General features: G+C 29.6%; 1 protein-coding gene across 11 annotated transcripts in view; it reads right to left on the reverse strand.

Moving 5' to 3' along the window:
* LOC134722045 (dynein axonemal heavy chain 5-like) overlaps positions 1-15,926 on the reverse strand; it is a 112,564-nt gene that overhangs the window by 12,808 nt on the left and 83,830 nt on the right. For 10 of the 11 annotated variants that reach the window (XM_063585471.1, XM_063585468.1, XM_063585472.1 and 7 more), the window contains 14 exons: positions 15,606-15,836; positions 15,283-15,446; positions 11,882-12,010; positions 10,845-10,914; positions 10,190-10,443; positions 9,671-9,824; positions 8,741-8,905; positions 6,413-6,639; positions 5,120-5,687; positions 4,579-4,794; positions 3,840-3,977; positions 3,384-3,511; positions 1,272-1,440; positions 309-464 (listed from right to left, as the gene is read on the reverse strand). In XM_063585471.1, the coding sequence (XP_063441541.1) occupies positions 309-464; positions 1,272-1,440; positions 3,384-3,511; positions 3,840-3,977; positions 4,579-4,794; positions 5,120-5,687; positions 6,413-6,639; positions 8,741-8,905; positions 9,671-9,824; positions 10,190-10,443; positions 10,845-10,914; positions 11,882-12,010; positions 15,283-15,446; positions 15,606-15,836 (2,769 nt within the window). Of the gene's footprint in view, positions 1-308; positions 465-1,271; positions 1,441-3,383; positions 3,512-3,839; positions 3,978-4,578; positions 4,795-5,119; positions 5,688-6,412; positions 6,640-8,740; positions 8,906-9,670; positions 9,825-10,189; positions 10,444-10,844; positions 10,915-11,881; positions 12,011-12,452; positions 12,576-15,282; positions 15,447-15,605; positions 15,837-15,926 lie in introns of all 11 variants that reach the window. The other variant, XM_063585469.1, reaches the window with a different exon arrangement.

The following is a 15,926-nucleotide window of genomic DNA, read 5'->3' on the forward strand; positions in this document are numbered from 1 at the left end:
ATTTATATCAAAGATATTTCCTGGTAAAATGTTAGTTCAGCTACTTCTCATTTTTTCAAGTTAAATCTTGTTGAGACATCCAATCAACAAATATACATTGAAAAATGCACTTGTTGAAGGCTGTAGAGTGACCTATTGTTGTTAATTTCTGTGTCATTTTGTCTCTTGTGGAGAGTTGCTCCATTGGGAATCATACCACAGCTTCTTATTAAGAATACTTGAATTATATGTTGTGAAAACCATTTATGATGCAACATTTATGTTTTTTTTATATAATATTTTCTTATGTAATCGTGTATGACACTTGCCTGTAATTCTTTCTTTGCTTCTCTGTTTTTGATCCAGTTTTTACCCTGTCCCTGAGGATCTATCAATAATGGGTATCTTGCTGCTTTAACAACAATGATACCATTCTGTGTTGACAAATCATCATTTGGTAATCCTTCCAAATTCCACTCTGCTATCTACATTTGTATATAACAGAAAAATAAATATAAAAAATAAATTGCTTATTGTACATGAAATCATAAAAGTATGCAAATCCACTTGACTGTTTAAAGTGTTCCTTTTACACATAGTGATAATAAGATAAAGGAGGATCCATGATAAAAGACCTTATCTGGACTCTGAAATTACAAAAATACTGTAAATTCAGAAATAATAAAAAGTTTTTATTATTGCAAAAAATGAGACAGGGTTAAAATTCAATAATTGAAATTCAATTTGGATTTATTATGCCCCACCTACAATAGTAGAGGGGCATTATGTTTTCTGTTTTTTTTCTGTATTAAACAGGATTTTTTTTCAATATAGCAAAGATAAAATTTCGCAATTTAGTCTAAAATGACAAAATAGCAATAATAAAGGCATGCAATAAATTCTTCAATTCTTTTTATTTATAAATGAACAGGTTGATTTTGGTCTTATTGTAAATATTAGTTGTCAGTTAATGTGTAGTCATATACATGTTGAAACAAGTTAAACCCTCAGCTACTGCTCACTAATGATACTATAGCCCGCCCAGGAAGTTGTTCAGTGATGAATCTAGAAACACATCACACAGTATAGCTGACTTATCTAAACCCTGAAACCAAACTTTATAAATCCTTATGTAGATGCGTTGAAAAATATTTGTGGGACAGTTGGTTGGACTGACAGACAGACAGACAAAGGTTAAACAGTAAACCCCCACTTTTTTAAAGCAGGAGTATAATTAATGAATCTTAGCAAAAACAATTTATTACCGACATTAACATCTCATATATACTAACCGTTGTTGGGTCTGTCAACATATCTATCACGTTAAGATTAGGTGTATGTGGTATTTTCCTAGTCTTGAGTTCCTTGAACCAGTTTTTATTCAGCACACTTCTGAAGTCCTGGTTAAAAGGTCCAGAATAAGAGAGGAAAGCCGTACTGATCAGAATGTCACCAACCAATCTAAAAATAAAATAAACCCAGTTTTTAAAATAATAGTTTATTTAGATGGTCTGATAAGTGCTTGTCTATTTATGCCACATCAGTAAATCCTAAACACAGTTATAACAAGAATAATGCATATAAGAATTTGGTTTAATATTGATATACATTGTACATACAAAGGAAAAAAATATACATTTTTATAAATACCTATCATTCATTTTAAGTAAGACAACCTAATAAAATTAATTTTGCAGTTAAAAACCTCAAAAAATAAAATTCATGTTTTGCATCATAATAAATTCATTTTTGGTGTAAGAAATTGAAAAAAAAAGACTATACTATCTAGTGCTGTTGTGATTTGTAAACAGTTTTTTAATAGTCCATTTTAAATATTCATAGATATAGTATTTAAAATTTGTGGTTTTGATGTAAATGATTGTAATCTAGATTATGTGTGTAATTGAATTTCAAAATAAAAAAAAAAAAAAATATCTGTTTAGAAAATTGTTCTCAAAATTTCCAGTGACAGTACACAAAGTATTTGAAAACAATCATAATTGATTAATAAATTTACATTCTGTTTTTGCACATATATACTCTGTTGTCTTCTAAGCTAGCATTCTGCTTATTCTAAATAATTTTTTTGTGCCTGTTTGAAAGTCAGGAATTTTGTAAGTGTTTTTGTTTCGGTTCGCAGATTTTTGTCAAAAAATTATATGCCTTGTACTTTTAAGGAGTTGCTAAAGAAGTTGAATTGTTTACCAACTTATTAAGACGTATAAAAGATAACAGTTTTCCAATTTTTGGGAGACTGTAGGTTAACATTGAGATGTCTATGATTTTTTGCTAACTGTCTCTCAATATTGAATCTATATTCCCTAATATGACTGATGTCCATATAAAATAAAACAATATTTTTTCCTTAAATTTCCTCAAGTCAATTTAATAACTTTATTTCTTTCATGCTTCTGACTAAAACAATTAAAAATGCCTACGATACTGACTCCCACCTCTGTTTCAAAGATACATCATATGATAGACTATTAACTAGTTTTTTTCAAGGAGAATGTTGCACAAATATATGAAAATAAAAATTTCTTATTTTTCATACTACAATACAGGTACATTATTTTAAGAGAGTCACATGTAGAGTTTCTCTAAGTCAGATCAAAATGAAGGTCAAATGTTTGTGGTATGTCAGTCATGAAATTAAATGCAGTTTTTTACTATGAGTATTATAAACCTGCTGTTTATACAAAAAGACAAATTCAAGTGTCATACAAAAACAGTTTTCTTTTTTTTTTATAAATGTAGTAAGTAGTTTTTAAATTTGTGTGTGTATCCTGCTAAATCTACATAGATAAAAAAAAAAATATATAAAAAATATTTAAATTTCAACAACATTTATATTTTTCAAATATAAAAAATCTCTTTTTGTTTCAATGCTTCCAACTTACCTTGACCCAGCATTAGATATTCTTATCATATTCAAAGCAATAGATAGGAAATTATTTTAGATATAAACGTTAAATATTATAAAGAAAATATTAATAAAGAAATTGAGAAGCCATTTTAATCTCTGACTTCTTTACTTGATTGTTGTATTGGAGAAAGTTGTGTCCTTAAGCTATATCATATTTCAGTTAATAATGATTTACAAATAATGTTACTTTCCAATATAGATATGCTGAAGTTTTTTTTAGATACTGAGTTTGCTTCAAAAAACAAAAAGAAACCGGTTTTAAGAAAAATCAGACTGCATAAATAATATTTCCCTGATATTTCATTTGAACAACTGATATATGCTATTTATACTTGTGGCTAAGTTCTGATTGAAAATTAAGTAATTTGGTACTGAAATAAATTTGAATATGAATAAACATGTATTAATCCCTATACCAATGACTTTTTTCTTTTCATCATGAATATATATTTATAAATCCACTAATTGCTTGACCTACCTGCCAATTTGTGCTCTGAATTCTTTACTTTGTTCTGTCCATCTTTCTCTCTCACCACCCAGACCACTAATAAGAGTAGAAGCTGCATTCATCTTTCTCCTACAGGTATCAGCATCATCTATCAACCTCTGTTAACAAAAACAAAATCAAATTAATTTCATTATAGTGAAAAACATTAGCACTGGTAATACAGAATTTTTATATACAATATGATTCTGAGTCACCAGTTTTATCAGACTTTTTAAAAAGAATAAAGACAACTCAGCTTACATAAGTTATATCTTTATGTAACTTCTTAAAAGTATAATGTATAGCCTATGTTAACTCTTACATATACATGTAATGCTCAATGTTGAAGGCTGATGTGTTCATTTGTCTGTTAAACAAAGCTCATATATTGATCTTTTCAGTTCTAATATACTGAACATACATTGGTGAGTTGAAAAGGGTCCATACCTGTTTTTCTGCCATAGCTTGGTCATATAAAGCCCTGACTTTAGCCAATTCAGCTTCTTTCTCATCTAATTGAGCCTGTGCCGTCTGTAAATCTCCCATGGCAATGTTCAGTCTGGCTTCTTGTACAGCTAAATTAGCCTGCCAATAAAAAAACAAATTACTGTTTATGTTATTCAGATTCTATAGTTTAGTTATCTCCCCCTACATAATTTTGTATAACAGGATTTTTTCGTGGGTGTAAATTTTCGCCGATAAAACAAAATTGTCAAAATAAATTCTGCAATATTAAAAGTGTCGTACAAACTTATTGATAAAAGTTTTGAATCTGCCAAATATTTTGTATACCTTATTCAATGAAATTCATGATATTTTACACCCAAGAAAATAACCCTCTAAACGGTAAGACTGTTGTACAATCTGCAGTCAACTAGTTTAAGAAAACATAATGCCTCTCTAGATTGGGCATTAAAATTTCAAAGTTAGTGGACGAACAAATTATCAAGAAAAGGATATTTTATGTATTTAATTGTTTTCCCAACATTCTGTTTATCTTCATATTGTCTTCTTTTTTAGCTTTGTAACATTTTTGTACTTAACTAACATCATTTGTAGATAAATATTTTGAATTTTCTCTGTAAGTGGATAAGAAACACAATTATTTTTATACAAGTAGGGTAGTAAAAATAACAATGGAAGCCCTTTGTTTGCTGGCTATAAGTTGATTATAATGTATACTGACCTTCAATGGCAAGACTTCTTTGTTGATTGAGAAGAAAGCCACCATAGCTTTGGTCCATGAGCAGAGACCAGCCACATTACCACAGACCTTCTTTGCATTATCAAAGTTGTAATCCTCCATGGACAAGTATGGGTCTAACAGTTCTACTGTCTCGTCATTAATGGAGTCTTTAGGGAAGGCAATCAAAATTGACAGGAAATTTGTACCAGCCAAAATCTGAATATATAAAATCAGAATACATAACTAACAGTTATATAGAGATAGAATATGAAACACTCATATAAAGACTTGTGATTTGTCTCCCTTTCAACGTATTTTTTGGCATATGATGTGCCGTTTTGCAATAATGATAATGTCTATGTGTTAAATAGCAGATGATTAAAAAAAAAAAATCTATTTATTAGCTTCTTTTAGTAAGTATGGTATGGATCTGGTGCTTTTATAGAAAGTTAATATAAGACATTCAACAAAACTTATTTAAAAACATGTAGTTCTAGAACTTTTAACAGTAATTTTCAATAAGTTTTTCAATTTTACCCACCTTAAGTGATTCACCCCATGATGGTTTTACACATGGTCTTTCTGGGTCTGCCTCAACAATATTCAGCCTCTTTTGGAATAACAGTAACACAGCATCCATAATTCTCATAATTAAATGTGGAGGCTTGCCAAGTTTCCTGACAGTGGCAATATCAGCTGGTTTAATGGTGTTGAGGGCAGCCTCTGCCTCCTCTAGAGCAGGACGAGCAAGTTCTAATTTAGCATAGGCAATAGCTTTGTCCTTTTCAATCACATCTACGATGGCCTGAGCCTTATCCTTGACCTTTTGAACTTGTTCTTTGACCTTTTCAGCTGCCTGAGCTTTAGTGGTCACTTCCTTTAGTACTTGATCAGCCTTTTCTGATGCAACAGCCAGTTCTTTTTCTTTTTCAGCCAGTTCCTCGGCTAGAACAGACACTTGTTGAGAAGCTTCAATCAGTTTTTCTAATCCAGTGTTCATTCTTTGAGCTAGGTCTCCAATTTCTTTCTTCTTATCAGCATAGATAGTTTTGTAGCCATTGATGAAAGACAAGTATGATTTAGGTGTCACATGGGTTGAACGTCGGTACCTAGTAATGTAAAAATCAAAATAACAAAAATACCAACTTCAAGGGAAAATCATAATGGATCAAAAGCTTATACCTGGTTTAATAGCTAGCTAAACCTCTCACTTTCATTCAAGCATGTCATCAGATAACGTATATTTTACTATAGATATTTTTGTTTATAATACTTTTTTGTGAAACAAGAAAAACTTTTACAATCGTAAAGAAATTTTGTCTTCATTAACAAAAATGTGTTTTACCTACACCCCAGAAATTGTTGAAAACTGGTACCCCACCAATAATAATAAATCCCAACTATTTTTCTCAATCTGACTTTAAGCCCACCACAGGGTTCATATTTGATATTTAATTGATGGCCTTAAACCAAGGGTTCTGGAATTTGTTCATGCAATTTTGGTCAACTAATCAGGACTTGAAAGTCAGTGTCATATTTTGGCCTTAAATAAATAAAGGGTTCATATTTCTTTTATATTAAATTGTCCTTCTGGTATTAATGGGGTCAGATTGAAGATGATGACAAATAACTCAAAATGAGGATGCTGGCTTCAACAATACCGGTACATTCATAATGAAGAAAATTACAATCTTCTTTCCTGTTTGTACATATATGTTTACTTTCAAGACTCCTGCTTTCAAAATGATTGTAAAAACTATAATGCTTCAATACTGATTCATGACAATTAACATAAACCAATACAAAAATCACATGGTGAAAAGTGTTAACTTACCTTTGGAAATAATCGATACAACTTTCTGCTACTCCATCATGTATGATACCCATGGTATGAATAACCTGTTTCTTGATTTCTGCTGTACACTCAATATCAAACTTAGATAGGAAATGATCAGCTACAGCAATCAAAGCATCTCTAGGCCATCGCTGGAACCAGTCCATAGTACAACCGGAAATCAGTCCAGGGAACTTCAATGATCTGGCTCGGAATTTCTCTCCAACCTGCGTAAAATATTAATCGAAATTAAATAGAAATTCTTATGTTAATTCGGCTAAACATTTACAGAACAGTTTCAAATTTTAGCTTAATATGGCTCATTATGGTAATGTTATCATTACAGAAAACTTATAAAAGAATAAAGTTTCCATGATGTCACCATTTGAAAAGTAGTTGAATCAAAATCATTATAATTCTATTTCTATAGATTCTCACATTTTAAACTATAGTATTCTCCTTTAAAACATGTCATAAATATGGAAACGAACATAACATTCATGCTTTCTCCTTAAATGAACTATCTACATGAATACTATCACATGCTTATTTTGTTTACATGAACATGAATATACATAAGTACACTCATCATTAATGTACATTACATATACATGTATCTAGTCTAAACATAAGTGGTGTGTCCATTTGTATTGTAATTGAAATCAAGTTTCAACTACTGTCAACCAATGTGTGAAAGCCTTGGTGATCTACCCTTAAAAGATAGAATGGGGCTCATATATATTTAAATCAAATCTTAATGTATTTTATCGGTCCACATATGGCTGGTTTTGGTCTGTAATTTATCAATAAAAGTGAGTGTCTTCTTATTTGCTTTACTAACATTTTATATTCTTCTGATCATTAAATTGTTAGCAATAAAAAAATAAGAGACGAGCAGACATCTATATCTGACAGGATGCTGAATATATTTTTACAAAATATGTTTATTGTGTACTATCAATATACTTGAACAGATCTTGGAAACCCTGCTATAGTTATCATTATAATGATAATATCCTGCAAGCTTTATTACATCTGTATCATAAATGCACTTTAATGACTGCCCTTGACATGCTTGCATTCAATAATAATATTGATTATGACCTAACTAAGACTTACAGCATCAGTAGCTATCTGTTCAATAAACAGTTACCAATGACAACCAAAACTAACAGTTTCTATTATGAAATACTATGCAAAATCTGTAGGTTTTTTTTGTGTGAACATGAATTAAAATAAAAAAATGTTAAGTCACACTTGAAATTTTCATAAAAAGTTGTAGAAACTCAACTTTTTGTTACTAAAGTTATATACTGTGGATTCATTATTATTCGTTGGATACCAATTTTTGTGGATTTCGTGGGTAAAGTGGAACCACGAAATCAAATGTTCAACGAATATCATCTTATATTAGGCTTTGTATACAAAGATTGACAAAACCAAGTAATCCAATATCCACAAATATGCAACTTTTCAGCAATCCACGAAAATTGATACCCACGAAAATAATGAATCCACAGTATCATAAAAATCAAGATTTAAAAGATCTTATGAAGTAAAAGTGAAATGTTCTAGGTTGAAAATATATCAAAACAGTCTAACGACAAATTGAATTGTATCTTAATGCAACAACTTTTTTTTAACACTAATCAGAAACTGTAAAAAGAAGTTAAATTTTAAATAATTATAAGTAAAGTTCTTGTATTTACTTTCTAAAACATCAGAAAATGTTCATTTATCAACCAGTGTAATTAGGAATTTGTGATTGTAAAACCTAATTAGAGATATTTATCACTCTGAATTTAAGGACAATATATATGAAACACATCTAAGTAAACACATCTATGAAAAAAAAGGCTTAAACGTCTTTTATACTGCAACTGTGGTTATTTGCGTAGTAAAATGCATTGACCATGTATTCATTCAATCATGATAAACAACCACTGACCACATAATGTTTTGTTTATGACATTGACAATGCAGTTTCATGGTTTTATCTGTGAGATCAATAAAGAATACAGATTCATATAAATTTCACATTAGCCACTTCAAAGTCAAAAGTGATAGGTTTTATATAAAATATTTCATTTCGAACAGTTGTAAGAGTTGCAGTATAAAAGAATAACCATTAATTATTTAGAAAAATAAATTTTATTCGTACTCTGTTCAAAACAGGATAGAATTGCACAGCAAAGTCTCGTACTCTACCTGTTTTTAAGCCTTGTACAAATAAATTTTATTTTTTAAAGATAACATATAGTTATTTCAGATATAAAACACATCTAGAAAAAGGTGACTGGCAATAAATATGTTTGTGTGTGAACTTACAGGTGAGAAACAAAGAACAACATGAAGGTTGTTACGGACTCGTGACATATAGTACTCATACAAGTTCTCATTGGACGGTGGTCGTCGAGGGAACTCCTTCTTCATCACTGGGATCAGTTCACCAAGAATTTCATCCATTTCATCTCTGGCAAACAAGTTAGCTACCTACAATTCAAAGATTTTAATAAAACATAAATCCTTATTTGAAACATGCAACATTTCAGAGGGTTTAAAAAATATGTCAGTTTCTCTAAACAAAACTATTAAGAAGAATATTTTGGCCCACTATGTTGATGGATGCTGTCTCACTGATATATTCTCCCATATTCATTGCTTTAATGACTATAAATTAAAATTGCTGGATGGATGTTGGGTTTTATGTACAGTAATAATTAATTTACTCTGTTCTGTAGAAATAAAATGGCCTTTGACTCATTATAAGTAGGTTTCTTTTTGTTTGTTATATGTTACCATGCCAAATTTTCTTCTAATATTTTTGATAACACCATCTAAACTCACACCATATCTTCCTACACCTAATTAGTAGATGTTTTTGTGTCCTGTTAAATTGTTATACGATGATGACTGATGTACCCATATTTTGACTATTTTATTAATTGTGACTGTTTATTTAACGCATCATGTAAATGTAGCGGAATTTGATGAGACTGTTATTAAAGTGAGAGGGTTAGCGCTATAGAACCAGGTTTAATCCACCATTTTCTACATTTGAGAATGCCTGTACCAAGTCAGGAATATGACAGTTCTTGTCCATTCGTTTTTGATGCGTTTTGTTTTTTGATTTTGCCATGTGATTATGGACTTTCCAAATTGATTTTCCTCTGAGTTCAGTATTTTTGTGATTTTACTTTTTAACACTATAGTGACATTAAACAACAATAAATCAATCTATTTATTCCACTAACTTACCACACCAGAGGACAGCACATTGTTGAGATATTCCAGGAAACCTTCATCTTTAATTTCCTGATCAGTAAACAGGAAAGTGATTCCTTTTCCCTGTTGTCCTGATGTCCTGTACAGAAACTTCAAGTCGTCAAGGAAGTTAGATACATTGTAGGATCTAAAATGTATAAAGTAAGATTAGAATAGTCATAATACATTGAAATAATTGATAAGTGACTAATTGTTCACCAAAAGCAGTACATTTTATTTCAATTTAATCGTATTTTGGCACAAGCAGTCTAACAACAAACAAAGCTGTATATAGACTTGACAGATTAAGAATTATAAATGACCTTGAATAACCTAGGATAGTTTTTCACTGAGCAAGTTTAGAAAACTTAAAAGGTAATGAATATTTTTTTTCTCTCAATTGAAAATATTCTATTTGATATATTTATGCAATATGATTTTATTTTATTGTATACTATCAATTAAGACTGTGAAATAAAATTCTTACTTTTTTAGAAATTTAATTGTACCAACCTTGAAAGTGTGACCTGGAACGTCTTGTATCCTGCAATGAATGATGCCAACCGTGTCAACGATTGTTTACCGGATCCACCAACACCGACCAGTAAGGCATTACCACGAGGTGTTCTGATGATACGAGAAATCTTCACCAAATGTATCATTGCATCCTTGAAGAAGACAAGGTCCATACCTGATCCTCTGATGCCTTCATTGTACTGCTGTAGGAAACCATGTAACCGCTCTTCTAGAACTTCAAACGACTCAATCTGAAGAAAAGTTTAAAATGTCAATCTACATGCGTAAAAGCTAACACAAATAAAAAGTATCTAATGGCAAAAAACAAAATTAACAGCTCCAGGCGATTACTCATAGCCTGACTGTAAAAATTATTCTAGTACTGTTGTCGTACATGTATTGAAATAAATTCTTTTTTTCTTTCATGAATTTACTGACAATATGACAGAACATTTTCATGGAATTCCAGGTTCACTAAAATCAAATTGTCATTGACGTACAAGTTTTGTATTAGCTTTTGCAGAACCATGGAATCAAATATCAATGTAAATATTATTTTCCTTATTTCACAAAATTTTGACCCATGAAAAAATAATAAAGGAATCTAAAATATTTTTTTTATTTATTGTTAACCAGTTGACAAACTACTTACTGGCTCATAGATCTTTGGCATTTCAAAATCACAATCATCTGGTTCATCACCTGTTGGTTCTGGTGCGTCCCTGTGTTTTAAAACATATACAATTACATATACATTGTATCATCAAATATATTTTTTTGATACATTTTTTTTTAACATTATTTTTTAACAAATATCTATATATTAAGCTGATTTGATGATAATATATTTTAATTATAATCTAAGTATTACTTCTACTAAATATTCATTAGTTAAAACAAAAATTTATGATGTCATATTAATTTTATGTAGAAAAAAAATCTATTTGACTTTAAAATTTCAAATTGCCATTTCTAGAGAAAAAAAATATTATGTTGAAGTTTGTATGTTAGAGAAAAATATTCAATCAGTATTTTTCGAAAAATCACAAAAATAAAAATTAAATGATGGTAACTGAAATATAGATGTTAGCATAAGTTTGTGACTGGGAAAAGACAACATAGGAATCGTGATTATCAAACGAATTAAATGAAATTAGATATTTTGTTTAACAATAGTGTGACAACACAGAGAAATGGTGAAATTATTTTGCAAATTATACATAATATCATATTTTATAAATAATAAATACAAATCACACATCTATCATAAAGATACTTTAAAATAAGCATAAAATGACCCTTGGTCGGCATTTACTATAACTAAAATTGAACACATCTAGAAAATGATATCAAAATTAACATTGAATTAGTAAATAATAATTTATAACTGGATGGTCCCATATTTCATATTTTTTTCAAGATTAAAAAGAGGCTGTCCATCTTTTCTTACTAAAAGCTATCAACACATAAGAAATGCAATTTAAACTGGTCTGTTAAGTAAGCATCTAGTCTCTTTAAGATTACCTGACCTACACGATCTCCAGACAAATTAGACTTGAAGTTCTGAGTTAGCCACAATTTGACATCAGTCAAATATTGAGTAAGGAATAAGACATTTTTTAAAGTCTAACAAATTCATTTTTGAACTATTTTGTCGTTTTTATTGAATAGTAAATATCCTTATTGTACCTCATGAAATCTCCTAAATACATAGTTGGTTTACAATATTCATAGTAGTCAGATTCTTCACCGAATTCTTCACTGGTGACTCTCAATATGGTCTTTTCAAACCACAACATGTCATCTTTGGAAGTAAACCTGTTCGGTTCAAAGTCAATTATCAAATAAATCAAAGAAAAAGATAATGCAGTAAAAAATGTTAAAAATGATCAAGGCTCATGGTGAAAAAAGATTTCTGTTCAAGAACAATCTTTTATTTCCAAAAGAACAATATTTGAATATATCATATATAAATAATTATTTTGACTAATTTCTTTTTATTATGAATTTCAAATGTCTTCTCCTTTTTCATAACTATGAACCTTGAGATATTAAAAGGCATAATAAATTTTAGCCAGGTCTTTGAATCTGACCTACCTATTATTATGCATAAATTATGAATAAAAGTTCAACCAAATTTAAAGAAAATATTTGTTTTGTAACAAAGACCTGACTAAAAAGGACAAAAAAAAGCATAAGATGTGCCAACAAAAATAGGAAGGGTACATTCAAGGTCGTTGCTGTAGCAACGTTCACAAACCTCAGGAAATCAACATAATAATGAGTGGGTTCTGTCCAGTGTGCATGTTCCTCAGTTAATTCTTCGTTAATTACTCGGGATATTGTTTTTGTAAACCAGTTGTAATCCTCCACAATAGTGAACCTAGCAGAAGACATGCATGGTTAAATATACGATTACACATTGCTAGACACTACAAATAGCAAATTATCTCCCCTTGTAATGAACAATTTATATAACTTTGTTTGTGAATAAAAATCTTTATATCTTATTTTACTTTTCAATCTTTATAATAATTGGCCGTTTCAGAATCTAAAGCATCATGGGTAATTTCATTATTCGTACCCCAAAATGAAAATAACGTTCCGTCATTGGTTGAATTTCCATTGTTGATAACGTTTTAAACCAATCAAAACACTTTGGTGTACGCTTTTGAAAATATTATCCAGAATGCATTAGATTCTGAAACGGCCAATTGATTTATTGGAATGAAGTCAACAATTTTATGTTTTGGGAGTAGCCACAAGTGTGGATTTGTCATTTCTGAACCATCCATTAGTAATGACATGCTAAATCAAAATCTTCCAATCAACAACACCTGTCAAATGTATTATTGGCCTTGACTTCTAATGTGACAAAGAGTATCTAAAACATTTTATTGTCTAGTTACCATTACAAGAGGAAATCATAGATGCCAAAAACTAAGCACGGTTATATTAAATGCTAAATCTATAGTCTATCTTTTTCATAAGCTGAAAACAAATATCACCATTAATTCACATGACAAGTTTTATACATTATTTGTACAGTGTCACTAACAGAATTTTAAATCACAACAGAACAAAAAGTATTAGTTTTGATGATAATCAACATTAAAATAGAGAAAAAAAAGGTACAGTAAGTTTCTTAGAATGTTAAAAAGGCGAAGAAGTCAATGTTGCAAATGTGAAATTTGATTTTTGACCCTAAAATGAAACTTTGCAGAAAAATGTGTTGGGTGTAAAATAGTTTCCTTGACCATAGGGTTAATTTTTTAAAATTCTCTTTATTACTGAAAATGAATAAGGTTGAATTGCAATAACAATTTTTCACTGAAGAAAACATTCATTATTTCTATCATTTTTTACTAAAATCTTCTCATTTGTCATGGATTGATAGAAAAATGGGGAAATAATTCATTTTTTTCTCTCAGGAAAATGTGAGAATAAAAAAAAAAATAGAAAATCTAGAATTAAAAAAAAAATAAGATTAAGTTGGAAAATTGTTGGCATTATATTGTCAAAACATCCTACCATCTTTCATTATTCAATGTTAATATCCCTTTGTGAAAATGTTATATTATTTCAAATAGAAGTGGTCCTTATTATTTTTTTCTATTATATAATGAGCAAATAACAACTAGGCTGTTTCTTGCTTTCTCCAAATCTTTTCACTGTTGTAATCAAAAGATTGGCAAAACATAAAACAAAACAACACATAAAATGATCATTCATAAAATAAAACTTTTTGACAATATTTTACTTAAGAAAATTTTTTCTGCAGGTTTTAAATAATAATATACTTGAAATCAAATGAAAATTGAAAAAATATATTAAAATTAACAATGAAGAAAGACCCCATATAGAATTTCTGGAAGATTAAGAGTTGCCTAGCTACTATAAAGCTATTTCCTATAAATGATCACATTATCTTTTAATATAAACCAAATTCCAAGTATACATTTATATATAAGTCTAACCAGTAACCCACATGCAAGAAGTTTATTCTGATTAAGTTAAACATGCAATTCTGTTGTGCAACCAATCACCTCAAATTGATACTAGTATATGTAATTGAGTAAATCTAAAGCTTGGGAATAAATGCAGAACACTTTATGAAATTACTTTGTAAAATGAGTAAATAAATATTTGTAAAAAACATAATTTATAATTAACATTTAATACAGTTAAGACCAGACCGAAAAAAAAATGAAGTGCACTGTTTCTTGGCTAAAGACTGTTTGCAATATGAAAGTCAATACGAAATCCATAATAAAATATTGGTTTGCACTTACATGGAAAATCACAAGCTTTAGATTATTTTTTTTCTTCTATAAATCTGCTTGATAGAATCTACAGGTTGTTTGGGAAAAAAAGGACTGAAGTAATTTTAAAATATATCAGTACTTTATGTTATGATATAGATATATCAAAGAAGTGAACAGAACAAGATTTAATATTCCTTGTAGAAGCAGATTTATAGAATGTTGAATAGATAAACCAAAGAACCCAGAATTTGCTTATACTCTGGAAAACAACTAGTTTAACTTCAAAGGGTTGAACTCCATCAGAAAATCAAATTTATATTATAAGAGTGTATAAACACATGGATATATATTTGTCTGTTCCTCTTTGGCTGTTACCGGTGTCCTTTCTCATTTGTTCTAGATTGTTATAAAAACAGTGTATTTATTGATGTATGTGCATGTTTGAATTATTTTGTACAACATTCAATTAGTAATATTCAAATGTTTGCTTTTTTTTCAACTTTTAAATGTTTTTTAACATCTGTATCATTTTATGCAAGTTATACCAGAACACACTCTTATTGTTATGACTTCTCATCATTTATAGTGTCAAAATCCTTCTTCAAATATCAGAGGAATTTCATACACTTTTACATCATACACATATTATTAAAAAAAACTGGATGTATTGACTCGTCAACATATACCCTACATCTCCTTTTATTCAGTAATATGTAGTACACAAATCTAAATTTTATGAACTGTAAAAAGAAGGAAAATATTTTCCAACATACTCTCTAACATTACAGTAAATGTGATTTTGACCACATCTATTTTGTATGTTACCTGTCTGCTATAACACGACAGCATTCATGTTTCCATAACCACATCATATTCTTCTCATCGTTCACAACATCTGACGTTGTGTTTATCATTCCTTGCCAAATACGGGACAAATCACGTAAGTTGAAAATGTAATGGAACTTGGCTGGAGTGGGCAACATCTTGATCTAAAATTAAACAAGGCAACAATTAAACTTTAAAAGATGATAAGAAAAGGCAGAGCAATGTATCTATCCTTTCAAAATTTTGTCCTGTGATAGTTATAAAATAGGAAAGAATGTACTTTAACAAGAAGAAATCATAATTGTTAAAAAAAGAAATAGTACCTTTGTAAGCTGCCAAAGTCTTCTAGTGATAGGTACCAGTTTTGAAGCTAAATCACGGACTATTTCTTTGAATCCTCTCTCCTGACAGAAATGTCCACAGCCAATGACTGTGAAGATCTTATCCATGGATGTATTAGAAGGCAGGGTACAATTAAAGATAACAAATTGTCTCTTTAGACGCTGGGGAATGTCATTACGTCCTCCTCCTGGCTGAATCATGGCCGCTAAGAACTGAAATATAATATGTAAATAGTTAATGCAATTTAAATTAACACTTCTCAGGAAAGTTGGAAGAATAAATAAAGACAAGGATTCTTGTTT

The sequence above is a fragment of the Mytilus trossulus genome, chromosome 6 (assembly GCF_036588685.1).
Source record: "Mytilus trossulus isolate FHL-02 chromosome 6, PNRI_Mtr1.1.1.hap1, whole genome shotgun sequence".
Taxonomy (NCBI): Eukaryota; Metazoa; Mollusca; class Bivalvia; order Mytilida; family Mytilidae; genus Mytilus; species Mytilus trossulus.